The 27,623-nt window shown below is 39.4% G+C and overlaps 1 protein-coding gene across 19 annotated transcripts in view; it reads left to right on the top strand.

The window, feature by feature from the left end:
* Positions 1-27,623, top strand: part of PTK2 (protein tyrosine kinase 2) — a 261,623-nt gene that overhangs the window by 71,950 nt on the left and 162,050 nt on the right. For 7 of the 19 annotated variants that reach the window (XM_089518039.1, XM_089518038.1, XM_089518036.1 and 4 more), the window contains exon 1: positions 16,858-17,343. The exons of 3 other annotated variants lie outside the window; for them this stretch is intronic. In XM_089518039.1, the coding sequence (XP_089374165.1) occupies positions 17,241-17,343 (103 nt within the window). In that variant the 5' untranslated portion in view covers positions 16,858-17,240. Of the gene's footprint in view, positions 1-7,137; positions 7,256-16,856; positions 17,344-27,623 lie in introns of those variants that run through there. 9 more of the 19 variants (XM_089518026.1, XM_089518034.1, XM_089518024.1 and 6 more) reach the window with 3 other exon arrangements.

Here is a 27,623-nt window from a genome sequence, read left to right as displayed (position 1 = left end):
CGATTGTGGGTTACTCTAGAACTGTTCTAGAGTTAATTCGGTTTCCAATAGGAACGCCTCACCTTGGATTCGATTTGAATCCCAGCGTATCAACCAGTGGGAACCACCCCTAACAGTGTCTTTCCACTGGAGGAAGTGTGGAGCAGTGATTGGTGAAACTTTGCGATCTCTGAAACTTAGATTGTCTGAACACAGGAGTTCCTTAAGAGAGGGAGTCAGAGACTCTACATTTTATGAACACTTATTTCAGGCTAGACATAGTTTTTGATTTCTTCAAATTTTGTTTTATCCAAGTAGTAAGGACCAGGGTCTATCACAATATTTCTCTGACACTTCTCAAACATGAGAGCTTTTGGATGTATAGACTCAACACTTTTTCCCCTTTCATCTTAAATGACAGAGTGGATTTGTTTTTGTGGTTTTTGTTTGTTTGTTTGTTAAATTGTAGTTCTCACTGGTCCTGTTATATTTATCTGTGGCCACTACATTGGTTTTGATGTGAATTGAGGCTCTATTACCTTCTGGGGTAAGAATTGTTTTCTGCTGGTGCTTCGGTCTTTACGGGTATTCTGCATTTAAGTCTGTCAGTATTTAGGTCTGATACAGGTCAGTTTATAACCTGCCATCTCATCTGAAAGAACTTGTGTCAGTGAATTATAGACACGAGACTTTTGGAAATATGAGTATTGGTTTCATTTCAATTGCTGTTTCCATTCAAGTGTTTGTTATGTGTAAGCATTATCTTGTTTGCTATATAGCTGGCTACATAGCAGAAGCTGTTTGATGAAATAGAGAGAAAACTACCTGGGATATTCCGTCTTGTCTGCTACCATTTCATTTACAATAGTTCTGAAGGATTCCCTTGCAAATACCTGTGTTGCCACTATATTTGTATCTGTTATAATTTTCTTTTGAACTTGTGATCCATGAATTACTGTAAATTACAAAGTTTTCTCTTCCTTTTGATTTTCTAATTAATAGTAACAAATTCATGTGTGTTGACCCAATATAGGCGTCCCCCCATTACATGTGTTTTTAAAAAGCTCTGCATATTTGAATGTGGTATATCATCCTTTATGTTATCTCACAGGAAGGAGATAAATTGGATTCCAAAAGAAGAGTCCTTGTTGATATGCAAATGGACTTTAAATTTCTTGGACTTTGCCTAATTGCAGCAGGACCAGAGGAGGAGGGACCAGTCTGCTAAAGATACCCTCCCCATACCATCTTAACTAATGACAGAAACAACACAATGCAGGCATCTTGCTAACATCTCTAATTTTTCGCCTGTTTGGTATGTAACATCTTGCCTGATGAAGAAGCCAGTGGAGCTTCGAAAGCTTGCAACAAGTATATTATGCATTTTGGTAGGCCAATAAAGGTATCACTGTTTGGTAGATTTTAGCTGTAATTGTGGTCTGTTATAGGTATAATATACATGATCATTGGAAATTTTTCATAAAGACACCCAAATCTGGAAAGGAAGAACAGCAGCCATGGGATGCTTGATTAAAGTCAATTCTGAATTTATGTGCAAGATTATAGGGCACACTTAAAGCAATTTGCTGCCATTTAGTGTTAACCTACTGTCAGCAGTAACATATGCAGTGTGTGGGTAGGTGTTGGGTGATTTATATATTTTTTTGCATTTAGTATTTTTGAATCGTACTACATCACAGTTGCTTGGAACTTAATTTCTACATTATGGTTGCCATAATTTGACGGACAACTTGAACATACATACGCTCACATAGATACCAAAGCAAACAGAGGACAGAGAGAGAGAGAGAGAGAGAGAACGAGAACCATTTGAAGACTGGGTAATAACCGCCTGAAATCTACATTTATCTCTCTTTAGTATGCTTGTCTTTTCTGTGCAGTCCATTTCCATTACAATACACTTCTGCTCTATGGGGAAGCAATGTAGCAACTTGGACTTTTCCAGTGCTCCTTGGTCATAGTGTGCAGTTGACAATTGGATTAAATATAGATGCTGTTGTTCCCCTTGTAGTTGCTGGCGGATAAAGGTCATCCTGAACATTTCCTTTCCTCTTTGATTTCATAGTTAAACCTTTTTGTAAGGATGATTGAGTGTGTGCTGCTGAATGCATTACTTGATTAGGTAGTTTGTTAAACCATCACATAAGGGAGTTATCCTACATTTCTCTAATCTCTGTGATGGCTTTGATGTCTTTCCCACTTACTTTACTCTCGCTTTTTAATTGAGGGCAAAAATATGAGACTTGAGAATTTGAGAGTGCAAATCACTGGGGGCTTCTAAGGGCAACTTGTTAAAATTTTATCGCTTTAGAGCTGGATTGAAGGCAGTGCTTCGGCATCTTTATCTATATGTAAAATCTCAGCCATCTTGTTGCATGCATCAAAAAATGGGAGAAAGAATTTTTAATTGAGCATCCAGCTCAGTTTCTGTACATGGGCTTTATGTTTGAGATGGGATGGATTAATCATGTTAATCCTTTGGATGATTTCACTTCTATTATCATCTGTGTGCAGAAATATAATGTACTCAGGTAGTGGAGTTTTCCATTGCAAGTTTGTTTTTCTTAATCTTAGAGAAGTCTTGAGGCAGTACAGTTCTAGATCACTCTGTTTAATCTTGGAAAAAATGTGCACTTCATCCAGTAAAGTATGTATAAGTGTAAAATACAATTATAGCATGAGTCGAGCCTGGATTGTTTCAGCAAATTGGAACATCTGTGATCTGGCCATCACTTGCTCTAAATAGACAGGAAGCTGGTGAAACTACTGTAGACATGGAATTAATCATCTGTGTCTTGGCAATATAAGCCAGGGCAGTTCCCTCATGCGTAGTTAAGTCACTGATGTTAAGAGGTTGCATTTTGGATTGACATGGCGTTGAGCAACATCACCAACAGAGCTAAAATAAACTTGCAAAGGGACCAAATCTTCCAGTTGAAGAGAAAGCTGGAAGAGGAAACAGATATATCTAATCAGTCTCCTCCACTGTCATATTGGCCATGTTGAACACACCACCCCCATTTGTCACCGCACCAGTGCGAACAGTCCTATCCCACTCAAGTTATCCAAGAACCTGACAGTTATGAGTGTCAGTGCCAAAAGCAACAACTGTAGGCCAATTAAAATTAGGGGTCCCCCCCCCCCAAAAAAAAAGGAATTTTATTTTATGCATACACAAACTGGGAGAATAACTAGGGAGATGTACTCTACACAATCTTCTCTTAATTTTCTTTCCCTATGAAGGATTTGCAGTGGGAAGGCTTCTTCCTTGGGATTTGTCCTATTTGTTGCTGCTTCACATGGATCTGTGGAAAAATGGACATTGCTGGGGATTCCACTGGCACTTTTTTCTTTTCTTTTCTTTTCTTTCTTTCTTTTTCTTCCTTCCTTCCTTTCTTTGTTTTCTTCAGAGATGCTTCTTTATCTCTTCCCTGTTCTAGGGAAGAGCTAGGTCTTGACAAGCCAAGGTATGTGAAGCGGAAGTGTGATAGAGACAGAGTACTTTTAAAGAAAAGGCCAATGTATGTATCAATATGATATCTCTTACATGAAGGATATTTTCCTTCAGGCACAGATTAGCAATTGCAAATTACAGAGTAGATCATTTCTGCCAATTCAGGAAAATAATTTTTAAAAATCCTAACACAACTAGCTAGTTCTTTTTTGTAATCTTACTCATAGATCAGATGGGATTTGTAGTCCATGACATTCATGGGATAGCTGGCAGCCTGGACTCCATTGTCTGGCTTCCACTAGCCTTCTCAAAATGGAGCCCTGCTCCAGATATTCCTTTGTTTCAGTTCTTCAAGGCCTGTTTAGGGATGGTGAGAGACAAAGAGCCTTGTGGCGCTGCAGTCTTTTTATAACCTCTGCTCAGAGTCATCTTGAAGGTTCTGCCCAATATTGGCCTTTTGCCCAATGTATCTTCTCATTGGACTGTTGCTTTCTCATCACTTTTGTGATGCTGAGCCTCATTAAAATAAAACGGTACCTCCCACATTTAACCCTTTCTTATCTGAGAAGAAGGCTAAAGAAGGATAATGGGAAGGACTCCCATTTATCACAACACTGTATGAGCCTTCTTGTGTCTTGAGATTGAGGAGACCTTTCTCTTTGTCCCACTACCTTTACAGGTAGGTCCAATACAAAAATGGGTAGAGGGCCTTCTCAGGGCTCCCTCCAGTCTCTGGGACTCCTGTCCTAAAAATTTATTACATATAAACTATCTTAATTTCATGTAAACTAAATCTGTGTGTTGCTCAGTAAGATATCTTGGTGTACAAATTATATAAAAAGAACAGGGAGGGTATACCTAGATAGGCTGGGTGGATTGTGTTGCTTTTTTGTGTCAAAGAGTACATAGAGTCAAACTGGACATCTCAGGAGCCTTCTCTGAATTGCTGCAGGTGACAACATCAGGCTGCAAAAGTAATCTAGAACAGGGAATGTGGCTGCCATCCATGTGATTAAAATGCTCAAGGGTATGTTAACATAATAAATAAAACCAGGCATAGTTTTCGAAGGAGATAATACTGTACTTTTAGTAATGGATGGTTTCAGTTATCCCTGCATAGATGTGTTAACTTCATGTTTCAATCACAACATGGCTGTAAAATTTCTGGATGCCCTAAATTACTGTGCTCTTGAACAATTGATTGTGGACCTGATTGGAGGTGACTCTGGATTTAACCCTAAATAGTTACCAGGACTTGGTGCTAAGGTATAATTCATTGAACAGATTGGAAATGTTGACAGTAGTACTAGTAAACGCAGTTATTAAGCAGCAGGAAGACTTATCAAGGATGTCCAACACAGTCACATTTGTTTTAAAAAGGAAATTTCACATAAATGAACTTCATAGATAGAAATGAAGTTGAAAAGGGATATCAAGAAGGTCACGTGTCTACAAAACATGGTTTCCCTTGATACCCTGTTCCATATTTCGAAAGTCCCTTCTTCAGTCCTCCAGAGAGGGTTTCATGCAGCTGCGGGGAGCAAGAGACAAAAAACAGATTATTTCAGGAAATGGACCCAAGTCACTGTAGTATAATTGACAGCCTGGAAACAGCAGCAAGATACAATGATGAATCAACTGGCCAAAGTGATTTCAGCCTCAGTGGGGCACCACTTCCATAAATTGAACTGTGCCTGGGATACATAGCCTGTTGATACTGGATGTAGTCATCATGGATGAAGGCCAGAAGAAAATAACTGCTGTGGACATCTTTGAGAAGAGGAAACCAGCCATGAGGACATGGGAATATAATCAGCAGAAATATGCCTTTCTGGATGATGTATTGAGACAAAGGAGAAGGTCACCATCCACACGTTACTTATTGGAGCCCTGGGTGCCTGGGATCCAGCAAATGAGCCTGTGCTGAGTGTTATTGAGGTTGGAAAGCATTATGCCAAACTCATGTGCAAGCTAATGGTATCAGATACCATTAGATGGTCCCAAGACATTCACATTAAGCACATCTAGGGCCATCACCGGTATAAGGATCTAGTTTCTATTCCTGTAGCAAGATGAACATTGTAAGTTTGGAAATATTTAATTTATATTAGAAATTATATTCATTTTATGTATATTGCGTAACTGTTTGGGTATACTTGTGATCACCTGTGTTGATCTAAAAGTAACATATATTTTTGGTCTCCTTTAGGATGCTCTTTTTCTTTTAAAATATGTTTTCAGAATTTATTCCAGGAATGAGATTTGCTATATATGTATAATTTCTACATTACCTTCTTATATCTATTTTGTAATTGCATTCTTTGGATTTGATATGTACTGTTCATTGTTCCTATGTTAAGCTGTATTTGCAAATATTCTCTAATAATATTACAATATATTGTTTTCACTTTGGAAAAAATGCTAATATGTTAGGCCTTTATTTTCCAAACCAAACTGTGGGTAATATGAATATGCCTTCTCAGTGGCAGCTCCTAGGCTTTGCAGCTCACTCCCAAGGGAGGTTGTGATCTACCACCTCTCTCATGTCTTCTCTGGCAGGCAAAGACCTTCTTGTTTAAACAGGCCTTCAGTCTAGGCTGACCAGAGTGGAGTGAGCTGCAATTGAGTGTGTTGTTTTTAGTAGGTAACATGTATTTTAAATGTTTTTAATTGTTTTACTTTTTAATCTTTTAAATGTATAATTTAATTAATAATTTATTTTGTAAGTCATTGTTGGGTCCATAATTCAATGAAACAATCAAACATAGTACTGCTAGCATAGGCTACCTATTGTGAACTTAGAGATAGAAGCATATCCTCAACAAGCAAACCATTAGAACCCAGACACTTTTTTCAGGATCAGAACATTTTTGGCCATTAATCTCTTCTGATACCTACAATCCTTTCTGTTCTATGTGTCTGTCTGTTTTTAATGAAGAAATGTGAGTAAAATGAATGTTTCTGGAAAGGGTAATTTCTTAGCTGTAAACAAAAGAAGAATAGTGTGTATGACTGAAGCAGCATAGTAGATTTTATAAGTCTTCTTTGTGTTGCCACTATGTGTTTATGCATAAGAAAGATAATTTGACATGCTGTGAAAACAGCGATTGTAGAAAAACCGAGTACATGATTTCAGCAACATGATTGAGTTGCTGCAACATCTTTAATCCCCCCCCTGCATTTTTATCCATTTATCATCAGTTGCATGAAGTAGATTACCAGTTAGATATTTATGTTCATTAGTAATAATGAATGAATTTTGTCATAAAGTGTATGACAAAACAAATAATTAAAACAAATGTTTATATAGGTATTGCTACAAATCCTGCCAAAAAGGCAATGTTTTCAAGTTATCTAAAGACAGCTGAAGATGGTTTCTGAGAGAAAAATGCAGACATCATCATTGTAAGAGCTCTTTTGGTATTGATCTTGAACACAGAATAATAAAATTGGAAGAGACCACAAGGGTCATCCAGTTCGACTCCCTGCTGCACAGGAATAAACTATCAAAATACTCCCAACAGATGACCATGCAGCCTCTGTTTAAGAACCTCCAAAACAGAAGACTCCATTAGGTAGCATTCATCATCCAAGTCATTGATAAAGAGATGAAGATGTTGAATAGCACTGGGCTCAGCAAAGAACGCTGTGGTGCTCCACTGGTCACTTCTCTCCAAGACGAAGAGGAGCCATTGGTGAGCACCTTTTGAGTTCAACCAGTCAGCCAATTACAAAGTCATCTCAAACAGTGGATTTATAATGAGCTAGCAAGAATATCATGGGGCACCTTGTCAAATCAAGGTATTTACATCTAATCCTCATCATTCCCTTCATCATTCTTCATATATTCATTGTTCCTGGTTCTACCCACTCAGTCTTGCACATTGGTTTGCTTTGAGTAAACTAGGTTGGGCAAGGGTCAAGCAAGTACATATATTGTAACTGCTAGTTCCTCTTTGCTCTCCTCAGTTCTAAAATAGCTGGGCTGGCTTGTGTGCTGGAGCAGAAGATGCTTTATAAAAAGCACCACTCACATAGCCATGAAGGCAGTTGATTTCATCTGTGTTGTCTTGCAAAATTCTCACAGCAGGCCTCCAAGAGCGCCACCATAGGATTTACTTGGGTAAATGACAACAGACCTCTGCTGGATTTATGAATGTGATGGAATCAGCAAAATAAACATTATTTGCTGTGGAGGCATGATTGTGTGCTGCAGTGCGTGTCTAGTCAGCCTCCTTTTAGTTAAGGAACCTTTGATTTGGAGATAAAGGAGAAGTTTTTCCTCAAGCATTCTCCGGAGGAGTGATTGTTTATTTAATCTAAATTGTTTCAGTAAGGATGGAAGTGGAAACATTTGCCCACTTAGTTTTGGATTAAAAAGGCTGGCTAAAGTGGCATGGTGTTCGTATCTCAGCTGATCACAAACAGCAAATCATGTCCTTTGCCTTACTATTTTGAAGTTCTCTGCAACAACAAAGGAGTAAGGTCTGTTAAAAGCAACATGCTTTATGAGGAAAAACATGTAGGATTCGACTGCCAGTTATGTTGTATCATGTTCATCTACATAAGTGGAGATAAGTAACTATAATAGTACCTGCACATTGCAGTTTCAAAGGGCAAAACCTGAAAAAATAAATACCTGATAAAAAAGGTATTTCTTTGATAATTTTATTATGTAAATAAAAATAAATGTGTGGATAGCCATAGATTAACAGATTAAAGTGAGTATGCTGCCATGCATTTTAATCGACTTTAATAGCAGAAATACATAATTACTGTTTATTTTAAAGATTAAAGGCAGTTTTAGTTGTTTATTATTTACTTCATTACCAACCCCTCATTCCGCTCCATTGTTGGCCAGTTTTACAGCAGCTGGGGAGAAAAAGAAATCCTGTGTAAGAAAATACAAATTATGATTGCAATGAAACATAGGCAATGAGATTCTATAAGATGCACCTGCTGCAGTTCTTAATTGCATTTAATTAAAAAATAACAAATCAAATTGATTCTATCCATTTTTAAAATACCCAGTAGTAAAAAGAGTTACATTATATTCAAAGGAAGCTGCTCATTAATTTTAACTTCTTTTCAGTTTCCTTTAACTATCGTAGGGCTCTTTGAAAGTCCTTAAGTTCTGCCCCTGTAGAGTTCAGGAGGAAGGCGAGGTGGGTGGATGTTGTGCCATCTGTCAGTGATTCTGCTTGGTGAGCATACTTTACCGCAGGGGCTGGTTGCTGACAAGAGGCCAAAACAGAATAGTTTAGTGAAGCAATCGGGTGTCTACCCCAATTCAGCTGGGCATATTGAGTAACTGTGAGATGGTGAGAGAGCAGCTGTGACTGTTCAGTTGCAAGAGGTTCTTGTCCTCTCCCTGTGTTTTTAGTTGCACACATCCACCTGTCATGAGTCTAAAATGAAGATTTTGATAAATAAACATTTTAATCATGTTAACATGTGAATGCTAGCCACAAGGTTGTGAGTTCGATCCCAGGCCCACTCTGCCTTCCACCGTTTCCTAGGTTGGTAAAATGAATACCCAGCTTGTTGGGGGCAACTGGCTTACACATTGTAAACTGCTTAGGGAGTGTTAGGTCACTGATAAGTGGTATAGAAATGCTCTTGTTCTTTCTACGCTAGTGAGTGAACTTGTACTGATGTTAGCAATAGCAAGTACATTTCTATACCGCTTATCAGTGCACTTAAGCACTCCCTAAGGGGTTTACAATATGTGTTAACTGATTGCCCACAACAAGCTGGGTACTCATTTTAGCGACCTTGGAAAGATGCAAGCCTGAGTTGAGCTTGAGCCCTTGGCTGGTATTGAACTGGCAACCTTGTGGTTTGTGATTATTCTATGGGGCACAGAACGTGTGCAGACTTTTGTTTTGTCTGGTGAATTCACAAGCCATTTTCAGACAGGGTATGACAAACCTACAAGAGGGAGAATGAGATACCGGCCAAGATCCTCGACCCATCGGGTGGAGAATAACACTCCTGCACAGTCCTATGTCCCCCATCCCCATTCTGGAAGCTGTTGATCTGCTCCTATTGCTTAAAAGTGGGAAGGGGAGGGAAGGGGAGGCGAGGGAAGGGGAGGCAATCCAGACAATGAAGAACAACTGATCTTTGCTCAGAGGAAATAGAGGCGAGCTCCCAGATGGAATGCATCTTTCTTTTCTTACACCTTAGAGTCCAGACCAGCCTTCTGAGGAGCCCTGCTGGCACAGTGGTTAAATGCCAGTACTGCAACCACAAGGTTGTGAATTCGATCCCAGGGCTCCAAGGTTGACTCAGCCTTCCATCCTTTTGTAGATCAGTAAAATGAGCACACCGCTTGTTGAGAGCAATTGGCTTACAGATTGTAAAGTCCTTAGAGAGTGCTCACCATTAAGCAGTATAGAAATGTAAATGCTATTGCTTCTCTTCATTTACTTGTTCATCCCTCCCTCCTCTCTCAGCAGCAGTAGCTCTTCTGGGCCTTGACAGTTGTTAGGGAGACAATTTTGAATGGGGCACAAAGGTTCCTATGCTCTGTTAAAAAAGAAACATACATGCCTATAAATACATGCATCTGCCATTAGCAGGATGTCACCTTCTGAATGGAACTGAATTAGACTTGTCCATTCCTGTTCTTTATTAGAACATGTACATTTTTGTCCCTTCCACAGTCTTCAAGCAGAGCATAAATAAATAAATAAATAAATAAATAAATAAATAAATAAATAATGTTTCCTGCCTCACCCTGCGGATTGAGGCAGGATTACAGCCTGATAAAATACATACAAAGTATGATCAATAAAATACAATCAACAATCGTAAATTAAGTAAAAACCTAGCTCTATCATAATACAACAATAACTACCAATAAGATTGTTTAGTTGTCATAGTCAAAGGGGTGGAGTATTAAAGTAGATGGATATTCTACACAGGATTGGATGGATAAGCCCACCGGAAGAGAGCCATCTTAATTGCCTTCTTAAAAGCATCCAAGGTGGTGATAAGACTGATTTCTTCAGACAGGCTGTTCCACAGTTTGGGAGCAGCGACACTAAAAGTTCTTTGGGAAGTTGTTACTAATCTGGTTATTTGCGGTTCTAATAAATTCTTCCCAGATGTTCTGAGAGTGCGGGGTGGATTGTGTAGGGAGAGACGTTCTTACAAGTAACTCAGGCCCAAGCCATATAGGGCTTTAAAGGTAATAACCAACACCTTGTACTGCGCCCGGAAGCTGATCGGCAGCCAGTGAAGAGATTTTAAAACAGGTGTTATGTGGTCAGACCTAGATGTACCGGTGACCAATCTGGCTGCCACATTTTGGACCAATTGAAGCTTCCGAATTTGGCACAAGGGTAGTCCCATGTAGAGCGCATTACAGAAATCAAGACGAGAGATTATCAGTGTATGTACCAGTGCTTCAAGGTCCCTTCGGTCCAGGTAAGGCATATCTCGTGCTTTCTCCTCTCCTGTCCCCATGATAATAACCTTTCCATATGGATTGCATTCAGTGTGTATAATACATAGATAGTGCTGTCAATGTGCAGTGAATCCAGTATTGTACCACTAGGTTAACATTTCATTCTAGTGATCTGTCAGCTGGGATTGAGAGGAGCTCAACTTTTCTTAGTGTCATTATGCATTTCTTCCTAAAGCCTGAATCTTTGATTAATGGATATACATATTGTGATGAAGGGACAGGCTTTTTTCCCCCCTAGATTAACTGTCAAAAGTAGGTCTAATCACATTTGGAAGCAAAGGATTATGTACCAGCTGTATATTTGGGGGGGGGGGGGTGTTGATATATAGGATAATTCAGTAGTGTCTTCAGCAATTACAGAAAGTAGAAACATTTTTAAAGAGTCAGGGAAGGTGATATTTTGCTCTGGGGCAAAGCACATACATTGATTCTGACAGCAGTGCAATAAGAACGAAATAAGATGGGAGAAACGTAAGGAATAAAGAAGGAGTCCAGTTACAAAATGCTTTAGTAATGGTGGCTTAAATGGCAGAAAAAGATCATCCTGTAGTTGTGCAATCAATTTTTATGCAGTTACAGTTACTTCAGAATCACTGCAATCCTAACTTTACAACCTAAGAGAGGCTGAGTGTGGGGCCACAAGGGATAGCCATGAAATTGAATCATGACGAGAGCTTGAGTAAAATAGTTTCTGATAGTAGTAAAAGTGACATCCCTCTCTCTAAATGATTTTGTTTCTAATAGATGCTTGATAGCTCCTGAAGCCAAGAATATTCTTGCACTGTGAAAAGCTTTGCAGGCATTGGACCTGTTTGTAGAACATAGATGGCTCCTAATTCTTGAGAAATAAATATGATTTAAAACAGACTTGGTTAGTACTTTATTATCCAAATTAGTGTCCTGTGAATTCAGATTACAAGAAAAGAGATTCCACCTAAACATTAGGAAGACCTTCTTGAAGTTCAACTATAGGATAGGCTGCCTCAGAGGGTAATGCACTGTCTTTAGAAGCATTTTAGTTGTGTATTCCTACATGGCAAGGGTTTGGACTAGGTGGCCCTTGCATCCCTTTTCATCCCTAAGATTCTGTGATTTTATGCTTCTTTATATGCATTCTTCAGTTCAGATTGCTTGGTCAGAATATTTGGGTCTAGACAGAGTGCAGAATTAAAACAGTTTGACAGGACATGAACGGCCATGATTCTATCCTTTGGAACCCTGGGATTTGTAGTTCGGTGAGGTACCAGAGCTCTCTTGTCAGACCAGGCTGAATATTGTAGCCACAATGTTGTAATTTCGATCCTAGAGGAGGGAGCCAAGGTCCACTCAGCCTTCCATCCTTTTGTAGGTTGCTAAAATGAGTACCCAACTTGTTGGGGGCAATTGGCTTACTCCTTGTAAACCGCTGAGGGAGTGCTAGTTCACTGAAGCAGTATAGAGTGCTATTGCTGTTGCTATGTCTGTATATTTGATTTTTTTCTGCCTAAAGGTATCCCTGCTAAATGATCTTTTGTTGGTTTTGACCCAGTTCTCCAGTTAACTGGGGCATCCTGAGTCCTGATTTGTCTTCTGAGCTTTTAGCTATTCTTTTTAGTTTGGTGTCATTTGTAGAGACATTGAATAAAGCTATTCTATTTTACTGTTGACTTTTTGTATGTTTGCAAATGTATTGTAATCATTTTAGTTTATAACTCACTTTGAGTCACTATCTGGGAGAAAGATGGGATATGAAAAAAGGTGGTGGTGGTGGTGGTGCTGCTGCTGATGTACAGTATAGTGAGACTTGAGGATAGAAATCTCTAGCTGGAATGCAGGGGGTTCTTTTGAACAGCTTTTGGGCTAGGAATATTGGCCGTCTATGAATATTTCTGAATGTGGGAATTTGCTAAGTTTGAAGTTCAGAAAATGTTTGAACCTTATAAAAAGGTCAAAATGCAAGGTGGCCATTTGGGGCTTATGTGCATATGACATTGACACAGTTCAGATGTAATTCCAGGCAGTAATATTTCTGAGGCTGCAGATAGCATTGTATTTTGCATGGCTGAAATTGTATGGTAAGTAATGCTATTTGCTGATTAATTCAGCTTGGGCTCAGTGGCAAAAGCACTGTGTAAAAATTTAATCTAGTGTTGCAGTCATTTGGAGCTCCATGTGGCATTTTTCTTGTGGCATTAGATGCTTGTTGTGTGTCAGTGCATTGCCTGAGGGGATATGCTAGTTGGTAATTGTGTCATAGTGGAAATACTTCTGTAGGCTCAAACTTCTATATTACTAGAGAATTGTGATGTGTGTGAATTTGGTTGCGTTAAAAAGTCAAGGCCTGTGAAATAACCTTTGAAAGACCTTGTGCCTGGGTCTTTTTCAGCTTCTGTCAACTGTGACTGATTAAACCATTGTGAACCCTTTTTTGGCCAAGGTTGGTCAACTTTTGTAGCTTCTAGATTGGTTTGCTGTAATAAACCGAAAACTCAGGTGTTTCTTGGACTGCCTTCGCCTGTTTCAATATTTTCCTTCCCCATAGTTTCCTGACACCGTTCACTGGATGTCATCACCATCTGAATTGCAGAAAGAAGTTACTTTTGTTATGTGCCTTCAAGTCATTTCCAACTTCTGGTGACGCTAAGACAAATCTATCACAGGTTTTTCTTGGCAGGTTTCTTCAGTGGGGTTTGCCATTCCCATCCTCTGAGGCTAAAAGAGTGTGACTTGCTCAAGGTCCCTCAGCAGGTTTACATGGCTGAACTGGAATTTGAACCCAGGTCTGCATTGGACTATGGCCCTGGACATAGTCCAGCACTCAAACCTAGAAAGAGCCTTTTCAGTGATGAGTCTTTCTTTGGAAAACCTTCCTCAAGAAGACCTACTACTATCACAGGTGCCAGGCAAAAGCGTTTCTATTTTTTCTAGCTTTAAAAAACTGGTATTGTTAGTACTTAAAACTTAGAGGAGTTTGAGGAGTTTGCTTTTATTGTTGACTTGAAGGGACTGTTGCTTTTTTAATTTCTTGTGTTAATTTGTATTCATTTTTGCTGTGTTGTAATCTTTCTTACAACATTGTTTGCTGATCTGGGAGCTTAAATTGAGGTTGAAGGTGCAGGATGTAAAATATGTAATTGACTAAATAAACAGGAAGATAGTGACTCTGTGTTTGAGTCTTCTTGAGGTAAGAAAGAGCATTGCTTGTAGTGATTGAACATTGATGGCTAAATTGTGCTCTGATTATCTTCTTTTTTTGGGTAAAAGTCTAGTGAATAATTTTAGCATAAGATGTTATCAAAACAGGTCTCCAAAAGGGCTGAGGAGTTTTTTTTATCTTAGATACATCAAACTGTTTTACCAGTTGTTATTCACCGTCTGTAGCTGTTTGTTTTAAGTTGTTGTTAAGACGTGACAGAAACTAATATAAATGGCCACCATTTTGCCATCTAGCCCTGCTAGGGTTCCCTCTAAGAATCTCTAGGTCTTCAAGCATGATGTCTAGTGGAAGTTGGCCATAGACCTGGGGATTCCTAGAGAAAAGACATTAATCCAATCTGCTAATAATCAAATCCCCAAAAGTCAAAGCCGCAAACATGGAGGGCCAACTGTACATTATTATTATTATTATTATTATTATTATTATTATTATTTAGGTATTTATACCCTGCCCTTCAGCCCTAATGGCTCTCAGAGCAGCTTACAATTATTATTTTTAATAAGACGGTTCCCTGCCCTCAGGCTTACAATCTAAAAGACACGACACAAAAGGAGAAGGGAATGGTGGAGGGAAAGGGGATGAAGTCCAGTGGTTCTTCTCTCCCTCTGAGGCCTGGACCAAGGCAGATGGATTGGAGGGAGGGCTCTTTTTCTTCAGGCTAGCCCTGGTGGAGCTGGGCCTGCCTGGTCAACTCCCTTCCAGGCCGAAGGATGACAGTTATGGAGGGAGGACTCTCTATCTTCAGGCTAGCCAATATCAAGTAGTATTCTGGTTGTAGAATATCTGACATCTCTAGTTAATATGACTGATTTGCAGCAGTGCTGAGCAGGTGCAAACACTTAAAATATGATGGCACTGACAGCCATGTGATAGCAGATACCTTGTATATATTGTAGCTAGCAACAATATATATTCATTTGCCTTAATACCTAAAATGGCAGTAAACATGGTATGGTGGCTGCTCATTTGTTATGAAGGTCTGGTTATGTTTAAAGGACGTTACAAATTAGCCTCCTGCTAAATCATTCTTTGGGGCAAAATGAATAGACATTAACAAAAGTGAACAACCTGGGCTCAGTGGCAAAAACACACATTCAGCTCTGTGTAAACTAGAAAACATTTTCACATTTTAAGGGCAACAAGCAAAGGCTTCTTAGCACAGGAATGTTATGGGAAAATACATTTGACTACTAAAAAAAAGCTATTTAATTCCACCAGTTATTAGAACTTTTTAAACATGTCTGTGTATAGCACATTTGGCGTTGTAAACTCCTAGCCAGTTTATTATTAGTATTCTCTGTGCCACTTTGTGCTGAAGGAGAGGAAATCTATTTCAGGCGTTTTACAAACCGCTGGGTTGCAGCGGTCTCCCGCCGCCGCCGCTTGCAGGGTCCGGGAGCCACAGCTGCCACACCGTGGGGCTCCCGGACACTCCAAGGAAGGAGCGTGGAAATCTCGCTACTTCCTTGGTCCCGGAAGTGGCGGCGCAAGGTGCGTTTTCACAGCGTCACTTCCGCCGCGACACATCTGGTGGTGCAGTGGTTAAATGCCTGTACTGCAGCCATTCACTCAAAACCACAAGGTTGCGAGTTCAAGACCAGCAAAAGGGCCCAAGCTCGACTCAGGCTTGCATCGTTCCGAGGTCGCTAAAATGAGTACCCAGACTGTTGGGGGCAAATTAGCTTACTTGCTAATTAGCTTACTTGCTGTTCACCGCTATGATCTTTGGAATAGTGGTATATATAAAAAAAATGGCAGCAGCCGTGTGGAACAGCCGCCGCCATTTTGTGTGCGCAGAGCGCGTACTAGGGTTAGGGGGTGCGGAAGCATCGCCCCTTCCTAACCCTAGTACGCGCTCCGCGCATACTTTCTGGCGGTTTGTAACTCGCCTCAGTTAACCTTTCATTTTCAGTGTGTACCATGTACAGATAAACCATATACCTTGATCATAGAGTTGGAAGAGACTGCAAGGGCCATCCAGTCCAACCCCCTGCCATGCAGGAAATCTCAATCAAAGCATCCCCAACAGTTGCTTGCCTGTTACCTATGGGAGCTTTTAAACTATTGTCATGCTTCAGATGGTGCATTCGTTGGGGGAACCTCTTTCTGTTTTCTAATTTGTATGAAATTTTTACGTATTATTTTTCTTTTTGCTGTTACCATTAATACCATACCTAATTAAATTCCAAGAGAATGTAGATTAAGATTTTCTTTCACCCCTGTTCTCTAGATACATCTAATATTTTGAAGAAAAAAAAAACACTTTATAGCCTTTAGATAATAATAAAGTTTGTTTGTAACTGAAACATGACAATGAATTTAATTCAACATTAAAGCTTTGATTGTTGAGTGCAGACCTCTCTTTGTGCCGCTTTCCATTGTTCTTCCTTCATCAGGATAGTTATTGCAAATCAAATGTCAGGGTAAGTAGGTATGGTGCCAAAGGCACGGATTAAGGCTGAGATGGTTGCAGGAGTGGATCTAGAGCTGTGACCCGGGTCAGGCTTGATTTGCAGCTTAGTCAGTTTTAGAAGCTGCTGTCAGTTTGTAAACAGAAGTCTTCTGGCTGCATTGAACAGAAGGGTGAGATTAGCATATTAATAAGGTTGTTGCTAATCGCCTTGCTGCCTCTCTCCTCTCTCTCTGGCTTCCCCCTCCTTCCTTCCTTCTTTCCCTCCCTCCCTCCCTCCCTCCCTCCCTTCTTCTGCCTCTCCTGAATGAATCTAGGAATACAGACGCACAGTCACATTGCTGGCTGGTTGCATTCTGTTCACTAGCTTGTCCAGGGAAAAGGATGGCCTGTGATTTAAATCGTTGAGGCATGAGAAGACTCTGAAACTGAAAGGCATTCTTCATGCTGTCGGAATATATTACCATAGGAGCTATAAGGAATGGGGTGGTATGATTCTCTCTCTCTCTCTCTTTGCTTCTACCTCTGCAGCCAAACCTGAATGAAAGAGACTAAATGTAAGGGAGGTTAGTAGCTGATTCTTCCTGCTTCTGACTACATGCGAGTGGCTGGCTTCCCAGCCCCCCTGCTGGAGCAAATACTACCGGAGAGCTGAATTGGGACATTGTATGCCGAAGCCTGGCGTGATCTCTATACGATTGTGTGTATGTTGTTCTTGGATTTGGCAGGGCAACAGGCCCCGAAACAAGCAGGTGTTATCTATATGGAGAAAAGCGGCTGTAGTCCGTTCCCAATATGCTGGGCTAAAGGTACACTGAACTTAAATATTTTCTAAACACTTTCTGACTTTGAATTAAGTTCCCTTCTCATTTGATGAATTAAATGGATACTACTGAGCGTGGAAGGCTGGCATGAAATTGAAAACAAAGCAGCTGCATTCTGGTCATGTATTTTGGATGTTGAAGCAATCAGCTGTAGGGAGTGTGTGTGTGTGTGGTGGTGGGGGGGGTTTCACCTGGCAAGAAACATTTTCTCCCTTAAATGTAGCTACAATTTGAAGGGGCATTAATGGACTGTAGACCTTAACCTTTTTAGGTTCACTTTTTCATTTAAAAATAAGTATGCTTACCTATCTTAACTAGTGGATTTTCTGCATTTTAGACCTTTTTATCAAATGTCATTAATTTCATTTCAGGCCAGGTTTGCAAATTAATTTCAGTGGCAAGATGAGTGTGGAAATGTGGTGAGTGTAAGTGTGATAGAATTTTTTTGAGGCAGAATTAGGGCATTGATTACCTTTTTGTAAATATAATAGACATGTGTGTTGTAACTGACATACTGATAGAATCTGACTTGGAATTCTGGTTGTGCAATAAGACAGATACAGTTACAGAGCTCTACGCACTGGGTGGGTGGGCCTCAGGGCATAAACAATGTTTACACACTTTCTATTTTGTATACGGTGATTTATCATGGCGGGATTCATATTATACAGACAGTTAATACGCCATTAATTTTAAGGTGAAATTATACAAGAGGCAACAACAGTGAAGAAAGTTCATATTTAATAGACAAGTAGTATATGGTGGAGTTGTATGACCTCTCTCTTGTTGATGGTGGTCATAGTGACCAGCAAGAGACGTTATACTGCAGACTGCCAAAAGGTAATGTTCACTTTGTGGCTGGAGGCTGCGGATGACTGCAGTTTTAACTGCTGCAACATAGTGAGTGATCATCAGTGCCGTAACTTAGTGGTGAAGCATATGAGCTACATGTATTCTAGGTTAAAGTCTCTTGGGCAAACCACTGTAATATATTTTTTCCTGAGGATTAGCTGATTATTGTGCCCTCCAGGTGTCTGAGACTTAAATTTCCATCAGTTCTAGCTAGCATGTCTGATTTTCAGGCGTTCTGGGACTTGTAGTTCAAAGCATCTGTTGGACACTAGGTTGTAGAAATCTGGCCTAGAAAGAACATATACTGGATTGTTTAAGATAGCTTTGCCAATACTTTCTCCAGCATGTTGTATGTCCACAATTCATATGTATTATTCTGTATGCACTTGCAGTTTTAGACCTTGAGAATTCACCTCTAGAATCTCAGATATGTCTCAGTAAGCTGTAAACTCCATGTGAATCATTGCATGTTTCTTTTCTTTTGGGGCCACAGGTCAATGCTGTAGACTTTGCAGTAAACGCTTATTAAATATGCAAATCATAAGCATTTTTGAGGCAAAATGCACTGAATGCTTCTGGCTTTTTGTAAAATGAATGCAAAATGCATATTTGATGAGTTTTTTTTTTTTAAAAAAAGCTCAACATAAAGGATGCACTGAAGCTTTGCATTCACTTAAATTAAGAAATGGAGCAATGTGGTGAAAGATTAAACAGATTTATTCTTTAGCTGCATTTATATAGTTCATCTTCTAAACTATACTTAAGGGTAAAGATAGTTCTTTTTAAGGTTAGTTCATGTAACATAATATTACAACCCCTAAATGATATACTTGATATGTCAGAAATGATGATCAGGAAGCCATGGGAGAGTCACAGAATCGTGTTACTATCTCAAGTAGTTTTTTTTGCAGATCACAGAAATCAAACTCTGATTGGAGGTCAGACCTGATACCTGCGAATTCATACCAAACTCAGAATTGAACCTCATCAAATATCTTGCTCTATTTAGGTCGAAAACACAGACAAACACAGATTATTTTTGCTCCATTAATGTGATCTGATTTTGGAGTAATTTTTTAATTGAAGTAATGAAAATTCTAAGCTGTCCTCTTTCTGGATAACTCCAGCTTTTGGGGGATGACAAGGGGAGGGGAGCATGTACATACATGCATGTACACATGTGCACATATGCAGACAATCTTGAGTTAGCATCAGGAGCATCTGTACTTGAACTCAAGACTTTGGTAAAACTGGTATGAAATGTGAAAGAAGAGGTATATGGTTAAGTCAACTTCATTTTCACTGAGTTTTTCTTGTTTACACTGCCATTCTCATTCTGCACTGGATTGTGAGACCCACTCCAGTGATGGAAATTTGTGCAGAAGTGATGGGGAGCACTGCTGTGGTAGGGAAACTGAAGGGCTCCTAATTCCTCAAGACATTTGTGAGTCCTACATAATTAATTTCATTTCATTTTCATATTGTTAGTTTCAAATTTGTAAACTGTCCCTTTGTGAACATTTCAAGACTGGTTCACATTTCAAAACAGAGGACATAACAAATGTGTAATGAAACATTAGCAATAAAATAGTACCCACCCACCCCAAACCAGTCTAAATTATCTCAAGCGAAAAAGCTTTCAAAAACAAAACAAAAACGTCCCACGGGGAGTTAATTCTGTAAGCCAGTCTTGTCCCAGCCAGCTCCTGCTTCATCCCAGGTTATGGTGACATCTGGGGGAAGGCTTCTGAAGGTGATCCTGCTGTGTAGGCATGTTGAAGTGGACAGTCCTTCTGGTAATACATTTCTTGTAAGCTGTACAAGAGTATGAAAGATTTTCACCAGCACTTGTTCTCTGAAATGGACAGTGAACCAATACAGTTCTTTATCTGTAGGATATTGGCTTAGTGAAACCAGAAACATATTGGGAGACTGAGGGCCCATACAGACAGGCCAAAATAAAGCTGCTTCGAATCACTTTGGATGTATGTTGTTTAAATGGCACAGACATCTAAAGAGTCCAGAAGCTGTGCCAAAGCTGCACTCCAGTCCTTAGGACTAGAGCGTGGCTTTGGTGCAGCTTCTGGTCTCTTAGGACGCTTGCGTCATTTAAACAGTATACCTCCAAAGTGACCCGAAGCAGCTTTATATTGGCCTGTCTATACAGGCTCTGAGACACAGAAATTGAACTTTGGGGAGAACTCTTCCAAGTTGGCTCACCTGATACTGGAAACTTTTTCTTCTACCCTCAATCTGTTCATTTACCCATTGATGTGTGTTGCCAGCTGGTGTACTGCATATTCTTGCTGGACTTTAATTTCTTGAGATGTGTTTTTCTGCCTTATTAATGCAAAGAGCAAAAAAAGACTTCTCTTGTTTCCCTCTTACCAATGAAAAAAGCTTATTTGACATCTTCATGTTCCTTGGCCTTTGGATAGCTAAAGCTGGATTCCCATGTGCTGGTATCATGTAAAAGTACGTGATTTTTGCTGAGATTCCCCCCTTGAGTAGCGTGTTCCCTATAATACAGATAGGTGTATCTATGAGGGTATCATTTTCAAATGTTGGTAGCTTGTAGAGATTATCAGTGATGGTCATTACAAGGCTATGTTTTCATGGTAGTGTCTTTTGCATGCAAGTCTATACGTGTGATACACAGGATAACACACTGAATTGGCAATTCAGCTGGTTTATAGCATAAGCTTTCTTACAGAGTGGTGCATTTCAAACATTTGGAAGACTTTTTGTCAGTCTGGGTCTTGTGAAACACATCCCATATGTTTTAAAGGTGTGAGTTAAAGAAATTGGAGAATGGCTTGATTCTGAATGAGTCAGCTTTTAGTGTTCCCTGAAGAGAAGGTGCAGTAAGAGTTTCTTATTTGCAAATGAATAGTGACTAGTCTTTATCTGGTAAATATGCGTAGACTGCATGTCAACATAACCTTAGGGGAAGAAAACTGGATCTGGCTAGCCCCAATAATAAAGAATGTTAAATAGCTACAGACTAAAGCATTGTAATAACAGAATGACAAATTTCAATAGTTTCTTGAACTCACACCTTTAAAACATTCTGAACTATTGCAACACTCAGTTTGGAAATGTAAGCTTTTGCTCCTTGCTTCACTTCCTATGTAATTTATATTGCTCTAAGTAACATTGTTTAAACTCTTTTTATTTTATCTTAATTGTTTTTGTATTGATTTTCTGTGTGTCAGAGGCACTCAATTTTTTTTTGGTTGACAAGAATCATAAAGCAAATTTTCTTTGCTTTGGAGCAATTCCTTTCACTTTTCTCTTGTTTAGAAAATTGAAAATCTGCTATCTTCTCAGTGACCTGATTGTAATTAGTACTCTGGGGCTTATGTGGCTACTTCCTTGTTGCATTAATCGGCTATGTAATGCTTGCTTTTCTGTATAAAGTAACCATGACGGTTTTGCCAAATTCAGCTTTTTCCCACCAGTGTAGGTTTGGTTCAATTTAAGTGGAGTTGATTTATGCTTTGCCCTGCTTTAAATTGCTCTGGATTCAAGATGCTTTCTTTCATTTGTCCAGTGACAGATGAATACATTTTGTAAGTTTCTGATATTGGCGTTAGTGTTTTGTCCAGTAAATTGTGTTTCATCTCCAGAAATTTCTGAATTTAAATTTCAAGCAGCCCCTAAAGAAGGTCTTTGCGAGCATATACAATCTGAAATGACATTAATAAACCATCCATGAACACCTTGCAATGTGTTCCCTGTTTTCCTCTGGTAACAGACTTGAACATGTGAAAGATGCAGCCTCAGAAACTAAAATCTCAGTTTTTGCAGTGACAAATAGAAAGTTGCAAACTGTGCATGCTTGCTTTGGGATTAAGGGGGGAAACTATTATACTCCTGAACAACTTCCTGAGAACTACTTCTGACAGGTATAGTAGAAATTATCTTGATCTTTTATGTCTCAAAGATCTTTGTTTTTGAAGGTTGTATATGTGATAGAGAGACAGTGTAGTGCTTGTTCCAATGCACACTTGCATACCTGATATGCGTATGTTTAAAATGTGGTATAAGTATAAGTCTTCAAATTGGGTCATTGGGTCATTGGCCCTTTTGCTGCTGATATTTGGGCTGTGCCTAAACTGAAATAGATGAGCTGCATTTTTAAATTCCTCTTCTTTCTTTGGTTATAAAATGTATAAAATAAGTCTATAATAAGTAAATCGTTAGTCAAAACTGGGTAAATTTGAGGGAGTCCAGACAAATGTCTAAATGTTGAACTGCAATTTTCATCAGTCCTAGGCAATAAAGCCAATGACCCAATTTGACATGTAGGCGATGTGGTCTTACAACATAGGTTAACACAATATGTAGAAAATGTAATCTCTTTGACAATTATGGATTTCCTTTATGTGATCTGGGTTGGTAGCTGGGATGATAAGTAACAAGTCAACATGAATAATGTTTTTCACTTTACAAATAATTCTAATGGTGCTTTAGAGTAAGTTTGATAATATTATTACATTAGTTGGTGTGGAGAATTAAGCAATAAAAAGCTTTCCATTCATCTGTGTCTTAGAATCATGGAATCTTAGAGTTTAAAGGACCCACAAGGCTTGGTACCAACTACAGTTGATACTTCAACTGTGTCCCTACCTGGACAAAAAGGACCTTGAAACAGTGGTACATGCACTGGTAATCTCTCGTTTGGATTTCTGTAAAGCGCTCTACATGGGGCTACCTTTGTATCAAGTTCGGAAGCTTCAGTTGGTTCAAAATGGGGCAGCCAGGTTGGTCACCAGAACACCAAGGTCGGACCATATAACACCTGTGTTGAAATCACTTCACTGGCTGCCAATTAGTTTCCAGGGGCAGTACAAAGTGTTGGTTATTACTTTTAAAGCCCTACATGGCTTGGGCCTGAGTTACCTGAAGAAACGCTTCTCCCTACACAATCCACCCCGCACTCTCAGACTATCAGGGAAGAATTTATTAGAACATAATAATAATAATAATAATAATAATAATAATAATAGGATTTATTTATATGCCGCCCAATCCGGGCGGCTTACAACAGAGGGGATAATAGACGGTTCCCTGCCCTCAGGCTTACAATCTGAAAAGACACGACACAAAAGGAGAAGGGAATGGTGAGGGGGGGAGGAAATCAGGTCCAGCATTCTTCTCTCCCTCTGAGGCCTGGACCAAGGCAGATGGATCGGAGGGAGGGCTCTTCTCCATAAGTCCAGGCTAACAACAATTTCTCATAGATTATTTACAGCTGCAGCCTCCAAATTATGGAATAGTTTACCGGAAGAGATCCATCTTATTACCACCTTAGATGCCTTTAAGATGGCTCTTAAGATGGATCTCTTCTGGCAGGCTTACCCACCTTACCTTTTATAGAAGATTTTAAGATAAAACGCTCTACCCTGGTTATAATGATAAGTTTTTGGATGTTTCTGGTTGTTCAGATGATGTTTAAATTTAAAATTATATTGTTAGTGTTTTATTTGTATTTTACTATATTATTGATGTAATCCCGCCTCAATCTGCAGGGAGAGGTGGGAAATATAAATAAAAATTATTATTAAAATTATTATTATTATTTAGTTTAACCTCTTGTCATGCAGTAATGACAGTTTCCATAATCCTTGAATGAGCCCACAGCTCATAGTTTAAGGGTGTTGCCCAGACTTTGGAAGGAAAAGAGGTAAGTACTAATAGAGCTAGGATGTGACCAGCTTAGTTATGTAAGATGGGGAAAATCTTTGAGAATATATAAGGAAGCATTTAGCTGTCTCCTTTAGATTGTATAGTTTTCCCAAACTTGACTAGGGAGACTCACTGGTGCCACAGTTCAGTTGCTCCTAAGGTACTGAACATCTCTCACCCGAGGGCTGCAGTATTTTTCAAAGCTTTAAAAACTGTCTTTGAGGAATTTCTTTTTCATTCCGTCTCCAGGACTTGGAAGATAAATAGGTTAAATGTGAAACTGGTGCTGTTTAAAACAAATTGAAACATTCTCTGGGGTTAGCAGCACAAGACACCTCTCTAGGAATCTCTAGGTCCTTCAGCAGAATTCTGTGGTCAACATCTACCAGAAATTAAGCATAAATCATGCTGGAGGACCTACAAAAGCCTAGAGAAGTGCTCTGTCTAGGAATCTCTAAGTCCTCCAGCATAATTCTATAGTCAACTTCCCACAGAATTTCTCTGGAGGACCTAGATATTCCTAGAGAGAACATATTAATCAAATCTGCAAAAGTAAAGCCACAAATGTGGAGGGCTAACTGTATTTGATAATAGCTTTCTAAGTTAAGACTTTGGTTTTCTGTAATACAGTACCAAGAAAATAAAGACCTGAAACACACAGCCCAAATAAAGTGGTTTCTGGCTGCCTGAGGGCATGGTATTCAGGTGGTACATGCACCCAAGTGGCCAGAAGCTGCTCCAAGGCCACCAAAGATGGCCCAAAGCTGCTTGAAAAAGAAGCAAATAAATAAATAAAATCAGGCTCCTGGAGGTGGTTAGAATCATAGAGTTGGAAGAGATCTCAAGCGCCATCTAATCCAACCCCCTGCCATGCAGGAATTCACGATCAAGGCATCCCCGACAGATGACCATTCAGCCTCTGTTTAAAGACCTCTAAGGAAGGAGACTCCACTACACTCCGAGGGAGTTTGTTCCACTGTTGAACATCTCTTACTATCAGGAAGTTCTTCCTAACGTTGAGGTGAAATCTCTTTTCCTGTAGCTTGCATCCATTGTTCTGGGTCCTGTTCTCTGGAGCAGCAGAAAACAAGTTAGCTCTCTCCTCAATATGGTGTCCCTTCAAGTATTTAAACAGGGCTATCATATCACCTCTTAACCTTCCCTTCTCCAGGCTAAACATCCCCAGCTCCCTAAGGCGTTCCTCATAGGACATGGTTTCTAAGCCCGTCACTATTTTAGTCGCCCTCCTTTGAACACGCTCCAGTTTCTCAACATCCTTTTTAAATTGTGGTGCCCAGAACTGGACACAATATTCCAGGTGGGGCCTGACCAGAGCAGAATAGAGTGGCACTATTACATCTCCTGATCTAGATACTAGGCAGCCTAAATCGCATTGGCCTTTTTAGCTGCCGCATCGCACTGTTGACTCATGTTCAATTTGTGGTCTACTTGGACTCCTAGATCCCTTTCACACATATAAGTCTCTCATTCAGCCATGTGTCACCCATCCTATATCTGTTCATTTTATTTTTCCGCCCTAAGTGCAGTACCTTACATTTCTCCATGTTGAAATTAATTTTGTCAGCTTTGGCCCAACTTTCTAATCTATTGATTTTGAATTTTGATCCTGTCCTCTGGGTTATTAGCTACTCCTCCTAGTTTGGTGTCATCTGCACATTTGATAGGTAAGCTAATGGCCCCCAACCAGCTGGGTACTCCTTTTAGCGACCTCCTTGGAAGGATGCAAGCCTGAGTCAAGCTTGAGCCCTTTTGCTGGTATTGAACTCACAACCTTATGGTTTTGAGTGAGTGGCTGCAGTATAGGTATTTAACCACTGCGCCACCAGGGCTCAACCCCACACCCCCCACACACCCCAACCAATTTCATGATATCTTAAGCAGACATCAGAGTTGGTTCCAAGGCTCATAACAAGAATCTCCTTCTTTGGAGGTTTTTAAACAGCAGCTGGATGGTGATTTGTTGGGGGTGCTTTGATTGGTGTCTTACTTGGCAGCAGGTTGGACTCAGTGGCCTCTATGGCCTTTTCCAGTTCTGTGATTCTACACACTAGCAGGATTTGAACTAACAGAGAGTCTTATTCAAGAAAAAGACACCTGCAGAAAAAGTCCAGTATCCACAGTAGGGCAATCAATATCTATTAGTCAATTAAAATGTTAAAAAAAAAAACTAGTGTATTTTTTAATCAAGTTAGATGTTGAGGGAGAAACATGTAGCATGATATAATGTCCTTAAAGGCCTGTATTTTATAACAGTTTTAAGAAGTACAGCATTAGAAGTTTAGCAGAAATAATTAATTAGTCCAAGTGGGTGCCAGAAAAAATGAGAAACAGAGTGAGTGAGCAAGAGCTTTTTATTAGTTTTTTCCTACGAAGTTACATTGATACATTGTTTCGCTATAAATTAAAACTAACAGTTTAAGGAATAAAGTGGAGGGATGCATACAAAATGTAAAGCATTACACTATCATAGGAGGAAAAACGATGACAGATGCATCAGAAATGTTAAGATGTACGCAAACATAAGGTACTTATGTTTGTGTACATAATTGATTTTAAAAATCAGATATGATTTTTTTAAAAAAAACCTTAGTTTCTTTTCTATTTACCAGTGCTTCTGCACTCGTACCCATGCGAACCAGCTTTTATTTTAGTCTTGTAACAGTTAATGTCTTTAAAAAGCAAAAGTGCACTTTTCCATGTAATCTTTTCTAATGACTAGAATCCATCAGGCCAGATGGATAGGATGTGCAGCTTGTATTGGCGGGATTAATGTGATCAAAAATAAGTGGTTTTATCTGAGTTATATTTGCCTCATGTCTGCACTTCTAATGCTTTCCATTTGTCGAAATCTTGTTGGTAAAGTGGGAAATCATCTGTCATTACCTTTGGGTACTTTGTCCACCTGAATCTGGTCTGTATGCTCATTTGTCTTCAGCTTCATGGAATCATTGGGCTGAAAGGGTGTTTTCTCCCCAGAAGTCACCATCATTTCTCAATTCCTTAGAAGGTAAGATATTCCATGAACCATCACAGCAGATGGGCACTACTAGTTTTAACCTTAGCTGTATGCCAACGTGAGTGAAGAGGAGTTGGCACTGGGTGAAAACTTGTTGCGTACTGACATAATATGAGACAGGTGCATATAGTATGAGGAAAATAAGATTAGGGGGAAAGAGTAGCCATGGCTGCAAAATAGCATCCCCCATACTACCTACAATTTATTTCCCTTTCCCCAAAGAGCCATGTTAGTCAGTTACATTAAAAATAAAACTTTCCATTTTAAGATACCAAATCCCATTATTATAAGCTTTTTAAAGATTACAGACTACTTTATCAGATGAATCAAATATGGTCCAAAGCTTTGTGTGTGTGTGTGTGTATGGGGTACACATTTTAGGGGCTGAATTTTGCCTGAAATTGCGAACTTGTTTATTGCTTACATTCCATAATGAGAAACAGTTCTAGGAGGAAAGCATATACAAAGCATTGAACATGTGATTTACTTTTAAAACTCTTTAGAGCAAACTCTGACATACTAAAATTAACAAATACCAGAGTTTAATCATTTTAAAATTAAAATGGGATGATAAATATTTACTAGAAAATGCTCAGCCTTGTTATTTCAGACTTTCCCCAGATTGGAGCCTGGCTTCTGGAAGTGTTATATATTGGCCATTTCACATCCTTTAATTCGCTGTCTG

Source organism: Sceloporus occidentalis, unplaced genomic scaffold (genome assembly GCF_023333645.1).
Source record: "Sceloporus occidentalis isolate IW3139 unplaced genomic scaffold, rSceOcc1.0.p SCAF_3, whole genome shotgun sequence".
Classification (NCBI taxonomy): Eukaryota; Metazoa; Chordata; class Lepidosauria; order Squamata; family Phrynosomatidae; genus Sceloporus; species Sceloporus occidentalis.
This window is presented reverse-complemented; position numbering and strand designations above follow the sequence as displayed.